The sequence below is a fragment of the Castor canadensis genome, chromosome X (assembly GCF_047511655.1).
Source record: "Castor canadensis chromosome X, mCasCan1.hap1v2, whole genome shotgun sequence".
NCBI lineage: Eukaryota > Metazoa > Chordata > Mammalia > Rodentia > Castoridae > Castor > Castor canadensis.
This window is the reverse complement of record NC_133405.1, coordinates 20136002-20150528: the sequence shown is the minus strand read 5'-3', so window position 1 is coordinate 20150528 and position 14527 is coordinate 20136002. Positions and strand designations below refer to the sequence as shown.

At 44.7% G+C, this 14527-nt stretch overlaps 1 protein-coding gene across 2 annotated transcripts in view; it reads left to right on the top strand.

The window, feature by feature from the left end:
• The first annotated feature begins 10693 nt into the window (after positions 1-10693).
• Positions 10694-14527, top strand: part of Znf449 (zinc finger protein 449) — a 35084-nt gene continuing 31250 nt past the window's right edge. The window contains exons 1-2 of one of the 2 annotated variants that reach the window (XM_074062490.1): positions 10694-11255; positions 12882-13327. In XM_074062490.1, coding sequence (XP_073918591.1) covers positions 12974-13327 — 354 coding nt within the window. In that variant the 5' untranslated portion in view covers positions 10694-11255; positions 12882-12973. The remainder of the gene's footprint in view (positions 11256-12881; positions 13328-14527) is intronic. The other variant, XM_020187012.2, reaches the window with a different exon arrangement.

Below are 14527 nucleotides of genomic sequence, written 5' to 3'. Positions count from 1 at the left end.
CTCATGTAACGGCTGAGGAGATTGAGGCACAGATGCCTGTAAGCGGTACTTGGGTCACGCACCCCCTTCCTTGAGTGAAAGAGGGAAGACCCAGTTGCCTAGGTTTTCTCCTGCCCCATACAGAATCATGTAAAGACAATGATGCTGTGTTAAGTGTCCAAAACAAATTGGAGAAGGACAAGAGTCTTTGGCTTGCCTTCCACAGGACCAAAATGAAGCATCTTGAAGGAGCAAAGTCTAGGAATTCTGAAGCCAGAGTAACTGGGTTCACATCCTGGTTTTCTCACTTACTACCTATGTGACCTTGGCCAGTTCAATAATTTTCCTGTGCCCCAGTTTCCTGCCCTGGATAAATGGGAATGACAATGGCACCCACCTCAAGCTGTTATAAGATTGAGTCAGCTACTTGTAAAACACTGAAGTGCCTGTCAGCAGTAAGTAGGTATGGGTTGTGTTATTCTACTCATTATGATTTTACTGATAAAATAGGAGAGGCCAGGGAGTCTAAGACCCTGAAGAATGGATGTCACCACTTCTTTTTTTTCTCTCCTGAAATTCTCCCCTTACTTAGGTCTGCTCTCTTGTCTTGAACACCATTGTCATGTTCACTGTCTTTCTGTTTGTTTGTTTATTTCATTGGTTGGTTATGGGGTTTTGGTGCCTTCCCTCTACCAGCCTCTTTCCTTGTGGTCCCATGCTAGTTAATGATCATTCCTTAGGAGAAAATGGGTGACTGTAGGCCATCCTGCCTCAGTGATGTCTTTCTGTGTTTCAGATCTCTGCCTCTGAAGAACCTTGATATCATGTATTATTCATTTAAAATGAGGCAAAGATGTGTGGGGACAGTCTTGATAGTGAACGTGACCTCCAAAATATGGAAACCTACGTGATAGATTTAGAAGTCAAAAGAGGAATTAGAAAGGCATCAATAGAACAAACTAGATTCCAGATCAGACCCATGCAATGAAAAAGCAAAAGGAATGGTAACATTGGTATTGCAAATCAGATACGCCCCCAAAGCGATCTGTTGTGACTACAGCGGTCACCTTATCTGAGGGAGATGTGTTCTAAGACCCCTAGGTGGGGAGGGGCCTGAAACTGGTGACAGAAGTGAACCTATACATACTGTGCTTTTTCCTATATGTCCTGCAGCATGGCTACCTAGTACCAGAGTTTATCTGGCTTCCCGTGTTTTATGTCCCAGTGCTTCCTTCGCATCAGTGATGTTGTGCTTTGGGGCCATTATTAGGTAAAATAAGGACTATTTAAACACCAACTATTGACTACCAGGTAACTAGCGTATACATGTGGATATGGTGGACAGAGGGATGGTTGATGTCACTGCCAGACAGGATGGAGTGGAATGACATGAGATTTCATCCTGCCACTTCAGAGCGCTACACAATTTATAACTTAGGCATTGTTTATTTCTGGATTTTTCCACTTAATATTTTTAGACCATGGTTGACACTGGTAACTAAAACCATGGAAAGTGAAACTGTGGATAGTGAGAGACAACTGTACTGCTGATAGTAAGTAGCGGGGGCAGGGTGCTGACAGGGAGGAAGAAGTCCCTGGGTTCACTTGGTTATCTGGATTTCATCATGTTTTTTAGGCTTTCTCAGCTGTGCTGTCTCCCTGAGGCTGTATGTGGAGTTGACCTGTCATGGATAAAGGACAACCTGAAATCACTCCTAATACACCCATACTGAGAACCAGAAGGAAGGCAGATGAATACTTAAGATCCAATCTAGGCTCCAAAAACGTGTTGAGCTTTTTACTAGGTAGACAAATGGGGAGGCACAGAAGTGATGAGGAGCTGTCAAAGTGGCTGAGGATGCTGACACGAGCAACACCAGGGTGGAGCTGGCCTTTGCCAAAACACCATGTGACTTACATGCTTATGCCTGCCCAGAATATGGGAAACCCCCCAAAAAAGGTTTAAAATACAGGTCTTCCTTGTTTCAGCTATTGAAATAGAAGCTCTGTTTTCCCTTCTTTCAGTTTGGTGTGTGTGTTTTTGACACAGCCTTCTGGTGTTACACTGGACAAGGGATTGAAGGGATCCTGACATTCTATGCAGGAGCTCTGAGACTTGGGATGATGGCGAGATTACCTTCACATCACATCTCCATCATTAATCTGACAAATAAGTTTGTATGTATTTTATACAGCACTTGGCCATTCGGTTCCCAAAACTTCTCCCTGGCCATTTTGTAGACATCCAGCATGTTCCTCTGTAAAACCTAACAGCCTGCCCTAGTGACCAGACATAGTTGAAGAGCAAACCAGAGTTGCCGGGGAAGTCTAGGGTACCGTTTTATTTGTGATGCTCATAAAAGCCTCATAAAATACAGACTGTGTGGTTGTCAGTTCTAGTTCATATTAAAAATTCAGAGCACAGAGCATTTCATACCAGAAATGCCATACCCTGAGAGCCGTATAAAGTTAACTTTTCATGGTCCCTGAAGAAGTGGAATCTCCAGGTGCCAGTTTTTGTTGTGGTTGTTTACTTACTTTGTGTTTGCATACCATGTGAAACAGACCTGTTCATATTGCAGTGGACCGAAGAGAATTATTCCTGAGGCCAGCCCAAGGTCAAGAAGATATGTGAGATGGTTCCCATTCAAAATGCTCTGTCCCCAAAGGTATGGGCTGACTAAGTCATACTTACTCTGAGAAGCTGGAAATTAGACTGTGCAAGAAGCTGAGCAAGAAGAAAGGAGAGGTAATGCTAATGAGAGGAAAGAGAAGTCCTGTAGCATTCCTGTCCTCACCATGCACTTGATGCATGAAAACAAATTGAAGCGTTGGTCTTAATCTTCTCATATGTGTTTTCACATAGCTATCATATGGTACATATGTCTTGTTTTGTGTTGTATTCCCAAATATTTTCCCATGAGGGCTTTTCCACACGTAAAAAAGTTGACAAAAATTGAACACCCATATACCTTCTACTACAAGCCAGTGATTAGCTCTTGGTCATATTTTATAGGTATCAGGTTTTTTGTTGTACTACGATTTGAATTGGGGGCTTTGCAGTTGTTAGGCAGGCCCTCTATCACTTGAGCCACACCTCCAGCCCTTTTTACTTTAGTTATTTTTCCAATACAATCTCGCATTTTTTCCCAAGCTGACCTAAACCAAGATCCTCTTACCTACACCTCCGATAGATGGGATGAGGCACACACCACCACACCTAGTTACTGGATAAGATGGGGCCCTGCCAACTTTCTGCCTGGGCTGGCCTCAAAACATGATCCTTCAGATCTCTGCCTCCTGTAGCTAGGATGACAAGTGTGAGCCACCCCTGGCCTGGGCATCTTTTTTTTTTTTTTTGAGACAGGGTCTCACTATGTAGCTCAGGTTGTCCTCCAAATTACATCCTTCTACTTCAGTCCCCCCAGTGCTGGGACTACAGGCATGAGCCACCATACCCAGCATATTGGGCATTATTTTTAATCTCTGGGTTTTTTAATTCAATTTTTTTTTGGTGGCACTGGGGTTTGAACTTGGGGCTTCTGCACTTGTAAAGCAGGCACTCTACTGCACGAGCCATACTTTTAGTCCATTTTGCTCAGGTTATTTTGGAGATGGGTGTCTCACAAACTATTTGCCCAGATTGACTTCGAACCTTGATCTTCTCAATGTCAGCCTCCCAAATAGCTAAGATTAGAGCTGTGAACTATTGGCACCTGGCTTGGGGGTTTATTTATTTATTATTATTTTTTGCAGTACCAGGGTTTGAACTCAGGGCCTCCACCTTGAGCCACTCCACCAGCCTTTTTTTGTGATGGCTTTTTTCAAGATAGGGTCTCGTTGACTATTTGCCCAGACTGGCTTCGAACTGTGATCCTCCTGATCGCTGCCTCCTGAGTAGCTAGGATTACAGGCGTGAGCCACTGTTGCCCAGCTGGGGTTTTATTTTTGTAGTGCTGAGAATGGAACCCTGGGCCTTTTGCATGCTAGGTCAGCACTCTACCACTGAGTTAAATCCCCAGTCCCTAATGTCTGCATAGTAGTTCATCAAATCATTGCATCTTTATTTAGATAATTGTCTCTTTTGAATATGGTCCTTGCTTGCAACTTCCCAAAGGTATAAGTGAGAATTAATGATGAAAATCTCTGATCACATGGTCCCTCCTTTCTGAATTTTTAGGGTCTGTGACAGCTGATTAACTAGAATGTTGATGCCAGTGTCCCTAACCTTTTTGTGTTTGAGGAAAGGCCAAAGGATACTAATGGAGAATAGAAAGTAGAAGAGAATTCAGAAGAACAAGTACCTTGCAAAGAATCAAAACTTAGAACAGGCACATTCCCCAGAACTGTGAATGTGGACATGGGGAGGGGTGTCACTGGAATCTATTTGTTCTGTTCTAGGAAGTCTGCTAGATTCAGCCTCCTTCCCTAAGCTTGGAAGCTGAAACTTGAGTTTGAGGGTACTGTGCTGCTCAACAGACACTGAATTAATGCTAATCAAGGGGACATTAGATCAAGAGATCCCCCATGTGGAGGCTTGGTGGCCCAACTTAGAACTTATGACAGGGAGGTGAATATGTGAGGGACAGGATTCTGGCTAATGGCACTGTTTTCATCCCTGGGAAAGGTCTTACCAGTGAGTCCAGATTTCCATCATCTACTAATGTATATGTCCTTGGGGAGAGTCCTCTTGCTCGGATCCTGATGGACAAGCGCTCAGGTAACTGAAAGAGCACAGATCTGCTTCAGTCTGAGAAGCATCAGGCAGAGTTCAACAGAAGAATCATGGGATAAAGTGGGGAAATGGGGGTGCTGAGAACATGTTCCAGAGAGAGAAGTGTAGCAGGCCTACAGGTGGTGTATGGGGGAGACAAATGAAGAAGGTAGGGGAGACACGTGGGTAAGAGAGAAAGGACCCTCTGAAAGTGGCAGTAAAGGGCCCTGTAAGAGAGACACTCAGGGAGGAGGAAGGCGTAGGGAGGAGGTAATGACAACGGGAATTTCCACATTACCTGGAGGCCTTGTCAAATCTTTGTCTTCCATCATTCCCTCAGGAGGACAGAGAGGAATGCAAGAAACAGGTAGTGCAGAAGGTGACAGAGATCACTATGAGAATAGCATCCCTAATTCCTCACATCCTGTGGATGAAGACACCCCAGTGCCCATTCCCCCAGACTCATTCTTTGTTCCTGAAGACTAAACACACTAAAAAGAGAAGGCAGCTGAGGCATCATAATGTCCAAAATGATGGGCTACCGTAAAAGAATCCCAGCAGAATTTTCTCTCCCTCCCTTCCTTACTTTCTTTCCTGTGGTGCTGGGGATGAATCCCAGGACCTCATGCATGCTAAACAAGTGCTCTATCAAGCCAGCAGACTTTTCTTGCTGGATTGCAGAGCCTCAGGTTCCTGATCATTCAGCTACCCACCCTGCCCACTACATAGAAGGGACTCTATTTCCACTGGGTCTGAGGCTTCCTTCCCCTGTCCAATACACTTTGTGACTGATAGCATGAGCAATGGAGATCTTATCACAACAAGGTAGCTGGTCCAGGAACCTCTCTGTCACCTTTCAGCCTAAGACTGACCTTCCCTGACCAGAGACATCTTATTGCTGGGAAGTACAACACCATGATTCAGGTTACAAATGTCAGGCTTGGGAAATTCTTATCTGATAGGGGAATTCAGCCTCTAGAAGCTACCAATATTGAAAATGTTCTTTTTACAGAAGTCAGCAGAATTCTTTCTCCTACCTAGAACCACAAGGTAGTCAGGGGAAGTACCTTTCACTCCCTCAAGCAGCATCAACAGCTAAAGGATATGAAAAACCAAGCATAACAATAGAATACCACCTAACATCTGAAATTAGACTATCATTAAAATCATAGCCCATAAAACTAGACCAGAACCTGCATGTCAAATCTAAATGAGTAACTGACTGCTAAAATTAAAAGTGTAAATAATATATATTCTGAATGCCTAGAATATAAAAAAAAATCATCACCCACACAAAGAATCAGGAAAGTCACAATTATAATGAGAAAACACAATCAAGCGACTTGAACACCAAGATGAATAAGATAACAGAATTCTCTGTTAAGGATTTTAAAGCAGCTGTCATAAAATAATTCAAAAAAGGAATTACAAATTTTCTTGAAGTAAAAATAAAAAGAGAAAATAAATAGAAGTCATAAAGAACCAAATGAGAATTACAGAGCTATGAAATCTAAGAATTTGAAAAAAAAAAAACCCTTGGAGGATACACTGAACAGTACAGTGGAGAAAACAAAGGACTGAATCAGTTAGCTTGAGGACACATCGATAGAATTTACCCAACCCGAAAAACATAGAGAAAATAGACTATCTAAGGGATGGAGACTCTGGAGACCTGTGGGATGATAATAAAATATCCAATGTTCATACCAGCAGTCCCAAAGGAGAAGAAAAAGAAAGTGTGGCTGGAAGGGGATCCAAAGAAATATCATTGGTGATAGATAAATCTACAGATTCAAGAAGGAATGACTCTCAAATAAGATAAACTAAGAAACCCATACCAAGACATGATAAAAAAAAAACTTTAAAATTACAACAAAGAAAAATCTTAATAGTAACCAGAGAAAAGGGACATGTGACCTACAGGACAATACCAATTCAGATGAGAGTGGATTTCTCATCTGAAACCATGGAGTCCAGGAGAAAGTGGCATGGCGTTTTTCAAGCACTAGAAGAATTGTCAACCACAAATTTTTTAATCTGGCAACACTATCCTTACAGAATTAAGAAGTAAACGCATTTTAGAAAAAGGAGAACTAAAATAATTTGTCACTAGCATAACTATCCTTAAAGAATGGCTACATGGGGTCAGGTGTGATGACTCACACCTGTAATTCCAGCTACTTCGGAGGCAGAAATCATGAGGACCATGAGGCCAGTTCAGGCAGAAAGTTGTTGAGAACCCGTCTCAACTGATAAGCTAGGTACAGTGGCAGGTGGCTGTGATTCCAAGTGCAACGGGAGGTGTAGGTAGGAGGATTGTGGTCTGAGGGCCGCCTGGGGCAAAAACAAGAGACCCTACCTAAAAAATAACTAAAGCAAAAAACGTGCTGGGGGCATAGCTCTAGTGGTAGAGTGCCTACCTAGCAAGTAAGCATGAGGCCCTTAGTTCAAATCCCCATACTGTCAAAAAAAAATGAAGGTCTTCAATCTGAAGGGCAATGATAAACAAAGGAATCTGGAGCATCACTCACCCCCACAGGGCCCAATAGAAAGGGACCTCATTACAGGAATCTGAGAGCAAACTTCCATAGACTCACAGTCTGTCCCTCTGGGCCCGGCCATAAAGGGATGATTCAAACTCGAGGTTTTGTCCACGCTGTGTCCACATGTAGAACTATATATGTGATTGTATGTGCAGGGGGTGGGGAGAGGAGCCACGTCAGCACCCATCTTTCCCTTCCTCCCACCTTCTCCTGATGGACTCACACCCCTTCCCTCCCACCTTTTCCAGGTATCCCTCCTCACTAGTGATGCCCTCGGGACGGTGATCTCAAAGCCCCAGTGAAAACTGTTTTTCTAAATTCACAATGAAGTGAGATCCAGCTCTGCAGAGGAGCCCAGACTACCATGATCAAAATGCACATGCTGCTATCCCTTGAATCCTCAGAACCACCTCTGAGGGAGATGGCACCACTGCCATTTTACTTATGAGGAAAATGGGGCCCTGTTCAAAGTCCCACAGCTGGTAGGCAACAGAGCCAGGATTTGATACCCACCATACATCTGGCCAGGGCTGACCCACTATTTCAGGGACACTGCCATCCTGTGGAAACCAAAAGCAATACACCGTTCACTGCACTTGGGGGAAAGGGGAGAAATCTGGAGCACGAATCTTTCAAACTAGACTACAAAAAGTCACTGACCAGTGTTAGGTCTACTCAAGGCAATCAAGAAAAAAAATTCTTTGGTATTTTTGAGACAGGGTCTCACTATGTAGCACAGGTTGGCTTGAACTTGCCATCCTTCTGCCTCTGCCTCCCAGGTTCTGGGATTACAGGCCTGCACCACTACACCTAGGAAGAAAATGTGAATAGGCAATAGATGAATGAGTAAAGAAAACATGGCTTATAGCATGTAGAAGACTGAAACTTGATCCCTATCTCTCACTCTGTACAAAAATCAACTGAAAATGGATGAAACACCTTAAGGTAAGACCCAAAACGTTGAAACTACTACAGGAAAGCACTTAAAGATGTAGGCATAGGCAATGACTTTCTGAACAGGACTCCAATAGCTCAGGAAATAAAATGAAGAATTTACAAATGGAATTGCATCAGATTAAAAAACTTTTGCACATCAAAGGAAACAATTACCAATGTAAAGAGACAGCCTACAGAATAGGAGAAAATCTTTGCCAGCAATTCATCTAACAAGAGATTGAAATACAGAATATAAAAAGAGCTAAAAAAATTAAACACCAAAGAACAAATAATCCAATGAACAGTTTTCAAAAGAAGTACAAATAGTCAATAAACACATGAACACGTGTTCAACATCCTTAGCTATAAAGGAAATACAAATTGAAACATCTTTGAGATTCCATCTCACTCCAGTCAGAATGACTATGATCAAGAAAACAAATGACAAATGCTGAGGGTGTGAGTGAAAAAGAAACCCTTAAACTCTGTTGATGGGAATGTAAATTAGTGCAGCCACTACAGAAATCAGTGTGGAGGGTCCTCAAAAAACTAAAAATAGAAGATGGAATAACAATGAAACACGGATATCTGTTGATTAATAGTGAGTGGGAGGAAGGGTAAGGGAAAATAATACAGGAAGTTAGACTGATTAAAGTATAATATATTCGTGGATGATATACCATGGTGAAACCCTTTTGAGCAATGAATGTACACTTAAGAAATGAAAGGCTAAAATGCAAAACAGGTCCTGTTAGGGGGTGGGTTCTAGTGGGAAAGGGGAGGGTAAATGGAGAGGCTGAAGGAGGGTGAATATGGTTGATATACTTTATATACTTGTATGAAAATAGAATATTGAAATCTGTTGAAATCATTTGAAGTAGGAGGAAGGGGGAGGGAGAATGATGCAGGGGATGAATCTAACCAAGGTGCATTGTAAAGCTATGTGGAAATATGACAATAAAATCCCCTGTACAACAAATATATGCTAATCAAATGTTCTAGAAAACTAAAACTAGAACTGTATGTGATCCTGCTATACCACTCCTGGGCATATATCTGAAGGAATGTATACAGTAGAGACACCTGCTCACCCATGTTTATTGCAGCACTATTCACAGTAGCCAAACTATGGAATCAGCCTAGGTGCCCATCAAAACATGAATGGATAAAGTGTTATATCGAATGAAATTACGTTGTTTGTGGAAAAATGGATGTTTGCAGGAAAGAACAGAAGATCGTTACGTTAAATGAGATAAGTCAGACTCAGAAAGACAAGTGTTGTGTATTATCTTTAATATGTGGAACCTGGGGACAAAATAAAATGGACAGGAAAGTAAAGGGGGGATTATAAGGAATGTTGAATGCGAAAGGGAGAGGGAGGGAGCATAAGAATGGGTAATAGAGGAGGTGAATATGACCATAGTTTCCACAAGTGTATTATCAAAATGTCCATAATGAAACCCCTTGCTTTGTATACTTTAATATATATACAAATTGATATACTTTAATAATTGATATACTTTAATAATGAAATGAAAATGAAAAGAGAATCTGAATGAGTAACTAAGACAGCAAAATGTCCCAGACCAAGGGGCCAATCAAGTAACAGGTAATTTCCTTCCCCTCATCTATTCCCTCTCTCTCCCAAGCGCTCTTTAAATGAACCATACTTTAAAAGAGTCGCAGTTTCTTCTTAGCTCTCCGAATGCAGAGTGTGGACCTTGCTGGGACAGGATGGTCAGGAACTGCTCCAGCACCGGCAACTCGAAACTCACTCGCTGATGCACACCTGACTGAAGCCACCCATGGCAAGGCTCCAGTTGCTGCCTGAAGGCTTCCCAGGAACCAGCGGCCTCTTGGAAACAAGAGTTTCAGAAACATAAATCGGCGGCCTCAAGGCTGGGCACTCCTGGTTCCAGGCGCAGGAACTCCTGCAGTTTTACTGTCACAGGAGGCTTTTCTCCATCGGGAGCTCAGACCAGACTCCACTGTCAGGCTCCCAGACCACCCTTGCCGAAACCAGCCAAGCCTGCTGTCAAAGATGACCAGAGCCTGGCTTCGCAGGACTCCAAGTGCCCAGGGTTCCAAGGCCAAGCGGGAAAGAACAACCTCTGCCTCGGTGGAGAGTCTGCAGCGCCTGCCTACCGCCCCACCCCGCCATAACGCTGCCACTAGGTCCTCATGGAAGCACAAGGACAGCTTTTTTTTTCTACTTGGACCCACACAGGTCTAGATCCTGGCTCCCAGGCATAAAGCCCTAGCACCGAAGTTTGGCACCCACAGTGCCAGCTTGGTACCAAAATGAGCACTACGTTTTCCAATTAACAACATTGTATCTAGCGGCCATTGGATCATGCAGAGCCACAACTAGCCGCTGACCAATAAGAAGGCAAAATTTGCATCCAGGGGCAGGACCTGCGACAGACCAATTGGAAGACTTGAGGCAGTGCCAGATGGCCCACCCCAAGACCCATGAGACCTCTGGTGGCGATAGAAAGTAGAAAGAAATGGCGGGGTTGTTAAGTCGAAGCTTTGGTCTTTATAAGAACAAACTAGGAAGCAAACCCAAGGTCACTGTGACCTGCAGGCAGTAGACCAGGGTCGGAATCCCCAGGAAAGCTTATTAAAATGCGAATCTCCAAGCTTATGTGAGATCCAGTGCGCAGGGTATCGATGAGACCCAGAAATAGATATTTACACCCCCCCAAAAAAACAAAACAAAACAAGGGTTTGAGGATCTCTGAGCGGGTCATCGCAGATTTAAAAGCGGTTTCTTGCCTGCTCCGGTTACTCTAAGGCTGTTGGGGAGAAGCCCACTTAATTTGGCTTCTGACTCTGGGCCTGTCCCACCCAAACCCCGGGGACGAAGACGCTGTTAGACCGGAAATGGGAGCATTTCCAAAGCAGCTGTAACTAGGTGGAAGCCCCGGAGAGTCCTAGCTCCTCCCTTATCAGCATCCTAGTGGGCCCTGAGCGCCGCGGGGCGGTGTGAGGCCTGCCGGGAGATGTAGTCCACAGCGCAGCTCTGCGCTTGCGCCCTGAGCAGTTGCCGGTGAGCTTGGAGAGCCGTGGGCGCTGAGGCGGTGAGTCCCGGAGCGGCCAGAGGGCGTGGCTGTCCCTGGGGCGCGGGCGCGGGTAGTGGGGCTCCCATCGCCAGCCCGGGCCTCTCGTACTGGCAGATTCCAGATGTGCCCCGGGCTCTGGGCTCTGGGTAGAACAAGGGACGGTGGGCCCCTCTTGGATCAGGGACCCCGCGGCCGCTCCCTGCGACCCGGCCAGGCCTTCCTGGGAGTCCTCCTGGACTTGGAGTGACCCTCCGGGCGGCCAGGAGCTCTCGGGGACTGAGCCCGTGACACTGGCATTCGATTTTAAACCAGCTTTTAGACTTTTCAGGGACATGTCATGGTTACCGTCCCCCAAGTGTCCTCTTTTCTCGCATCGTTTTACTTGTAGGCCACGTGAGACTGGGTTCACTACAGCGAGGTTTGAGGGGGAAAAAAAAAAAACAACAACCCTACCCCCACAGTGAGGTGAACTTTTAACTGGGAAGGGCACATGGAAGGAAACTCGGAGGGTCACTTCCCTGGTAGACGTGGTGGAAGGTTTTGAGTCAGCGGGGGAGGGCTAGCCAGCTGTGAGGCTGGAGCAGATTAACGGGTGGGTCCACAGCCAAAAACCTCAGTTCCTGGATGCCCTCCAGCAACGGTTAGATAGATGCCTAGGCTCAGGAAAGTAGAAGCTTCCTAGGAAGTAGTCGTGACCAGCAATAAACTTTAGTTGAGCCTTTCCCTTGTGCCAGGCAAGATGCTATTCACTGTCTACGTAATTGGGTCCACGCAAGATAATCTTACAAAGTGGATGCTATAAGTACGCACATCTTGCAAATAGTTGCACTAGATGTTAAGGTCACACAGCTAGCAGGTTATCATATCTAAATCCATCTGCCGCTAAAGTTGGGGTTACTATCATGATAAAGGGTGACATGGAGACAATTTCAATGTTCATTAACTGGTGGGAAGAATCATGACTATTATTTTTCTTGAATATATTATTATTTTCTTGAATATTTTATTATTTTTCTTGAATCCCCTTCAAGAATCTTTTCCTTGAAGAAGACAAGTACAGGAGCAGTCTCAGTAAATGCAGAGAGAGAAAGCCCATAGTACATGGGCAGGTACAGGCCATGAGACGCTTGGAGACCACATCTGTGACCTCAGAGACTGTATTGTATTATTCCTCTCGCATTTCCTTTGAGGCCTCCATATATTCAGAAACACAAGACACTTGGAATTAGACTGGGAATGTGGTTAATGCCAGTTTTGGGACCTGGAAGACTAGAACAGAGCTATGCAAAAGAACTCTTGGAAGTAATATTTATTGAGCACTTACAAATTAGCTAGTATGACTGAGAAACTGAATTGTTAATTAAACTTAAATTGTCACATAAGGCTATCATATTGGATAGCCCAGTTCTAGAGGACAAATTGATGAACTCTGAGAGACTGTAAACTTTTGAAATATATGTAGAATTGAATGTATATGTATATTTTTTCTGAGAAGTAAGTCCACAATTTTATCTGATTTTCAAACCCCCCAGAAAGATTCTGAACTGTCATTTAGGTCTCTGGGAAAAAAATAAGTTAAGGATAGTGAGTATGCCCTCTTGTAACCATTGCTGTTTCTCCTTTCTCATGTTTTCCTGTCTTCAGCTGTAGGTGGCTCCCCTGGATTACTACATAGAGAAAAAAACTGGAATCATAGACTTTAGGCCCAGATAACCTGTAAACTTCTGGAAGGGGCAATGGCAGTGGCCTTGGGTTGTGCCATCCAGGCCTCCTTGAATCAGGGATCTGTGCTGCAAGAGTATGACACTGACTGTGAAGTCTTCCGCCAGCGCTTCAGGCAGTTCCAGTACACAGAAGCAGCTGGACCTCACGAAGCTTTCAACAAACTCTGGGAGCTTTGCTGTCAATGGTTGAAGCCAAAGATGCGTTCTAAGGAACAAATCCTGGAGCTGCTTGTGTTGGAGCAATTCCTAACTATTTTGCCCACGGAGATAGAGACCTGGGTGAGGGAGCACTGCCCAGAGAACAGAGAAAGAGTTGTATCCCTGATAGAAGACTTACAGAGAGAACTTGAAGTACCAGAGCAACAGGTGAGAAAAGAGTTTGGAACCTTTGTTCTTAAGCCAAAAGAGGCACTGAGGCAGCTGGGTGTAGACCAGATGTTTTGTGTCTGTGTCATCCCACAGCCCCAAGACTGCTACACAACTTTGTCAGTTTTGTCTTCTGCTGGAATCACCATATGCGTCAGTGGTTCTCAACCTTCTCTGACCCTGTCCCCTCACTATAACCCACATTTTGTAATGTCCCTCTGCTATCATTAAATAAAATTCATATATAGCAGAATTCAGCTACATACATTGATCAAAAGCATCAATATATTGCTCTATGACCTGAAGGCCAGTTCCAGGCACAGCCCGTGTGCATGAGCCCTGCCAATGCACGAGTGAGGGGTTTTACCTCGTTTCAGAGTTGGTTAAGAAAAGAGAGGAAGGAGAAGACATGGCAGGGCGATTGCTGCCCACACATCGGAAACTACTATGTGGCTCTTTCCCGAAACTGCTTTCCAGCCCCGAGCCCAGCAGGGTCTAGAGAGGACCTAAAGGAAGGGAACACAGTTGATTATTGCTAATGTGCACCTCTGCATAAACTTGTTTGGGCTTCCCCTCACCGGATGACATCAGGAAGCAGTCACATGCCTCCATCCGTGCTTAGATTCAGTGTGATGTGACACTTAGGAATTCAGACAGTGAGGCACAAGTGCTATGAGCAGTATTGCTGCTTGTCATGTGATTTCCCAAAGTGGCAAACAAGTCTTGGTAAATGGGAACAATAAGTCACGTAGTCTTCCTCTGCTTTGCACAGGAGTGCATTCCCAAGAAATCAGAGTCACGCTAAAATGTGCCAAGTATTTTGTCTGTAACTGATCTGCAGGATGTGGTTCTCCAAAGGTCATGTTACCCACGTGGATGTTTGAGGGAGAACGCCACGTTGGGTAGGGACGTGGGACAGCTCTGCATTGTGAGAGACGCTCCCATCTCTGGCCCACTAAAGTGCACTGGCACCATGCGCCAGCATTTCCAAAACGGCCCGTGGGAGCCGTGGCACCGTCCTCTGTTCAGAACAGCTGCGTGAAGCCTCGCTCTGGAGAGGCCACAGCTGGGCCCAGGACAGTGTCTCTGGGAGGAGGAAGCAGGTGCTTCCAGCTGTGTGTAAGGGACGCTTGGTTATGGGGGAGTGGGGCAGGACACTCTGCAGGAGCTGTTGGCATCAGGGGAGGTGACGCCCTGGAC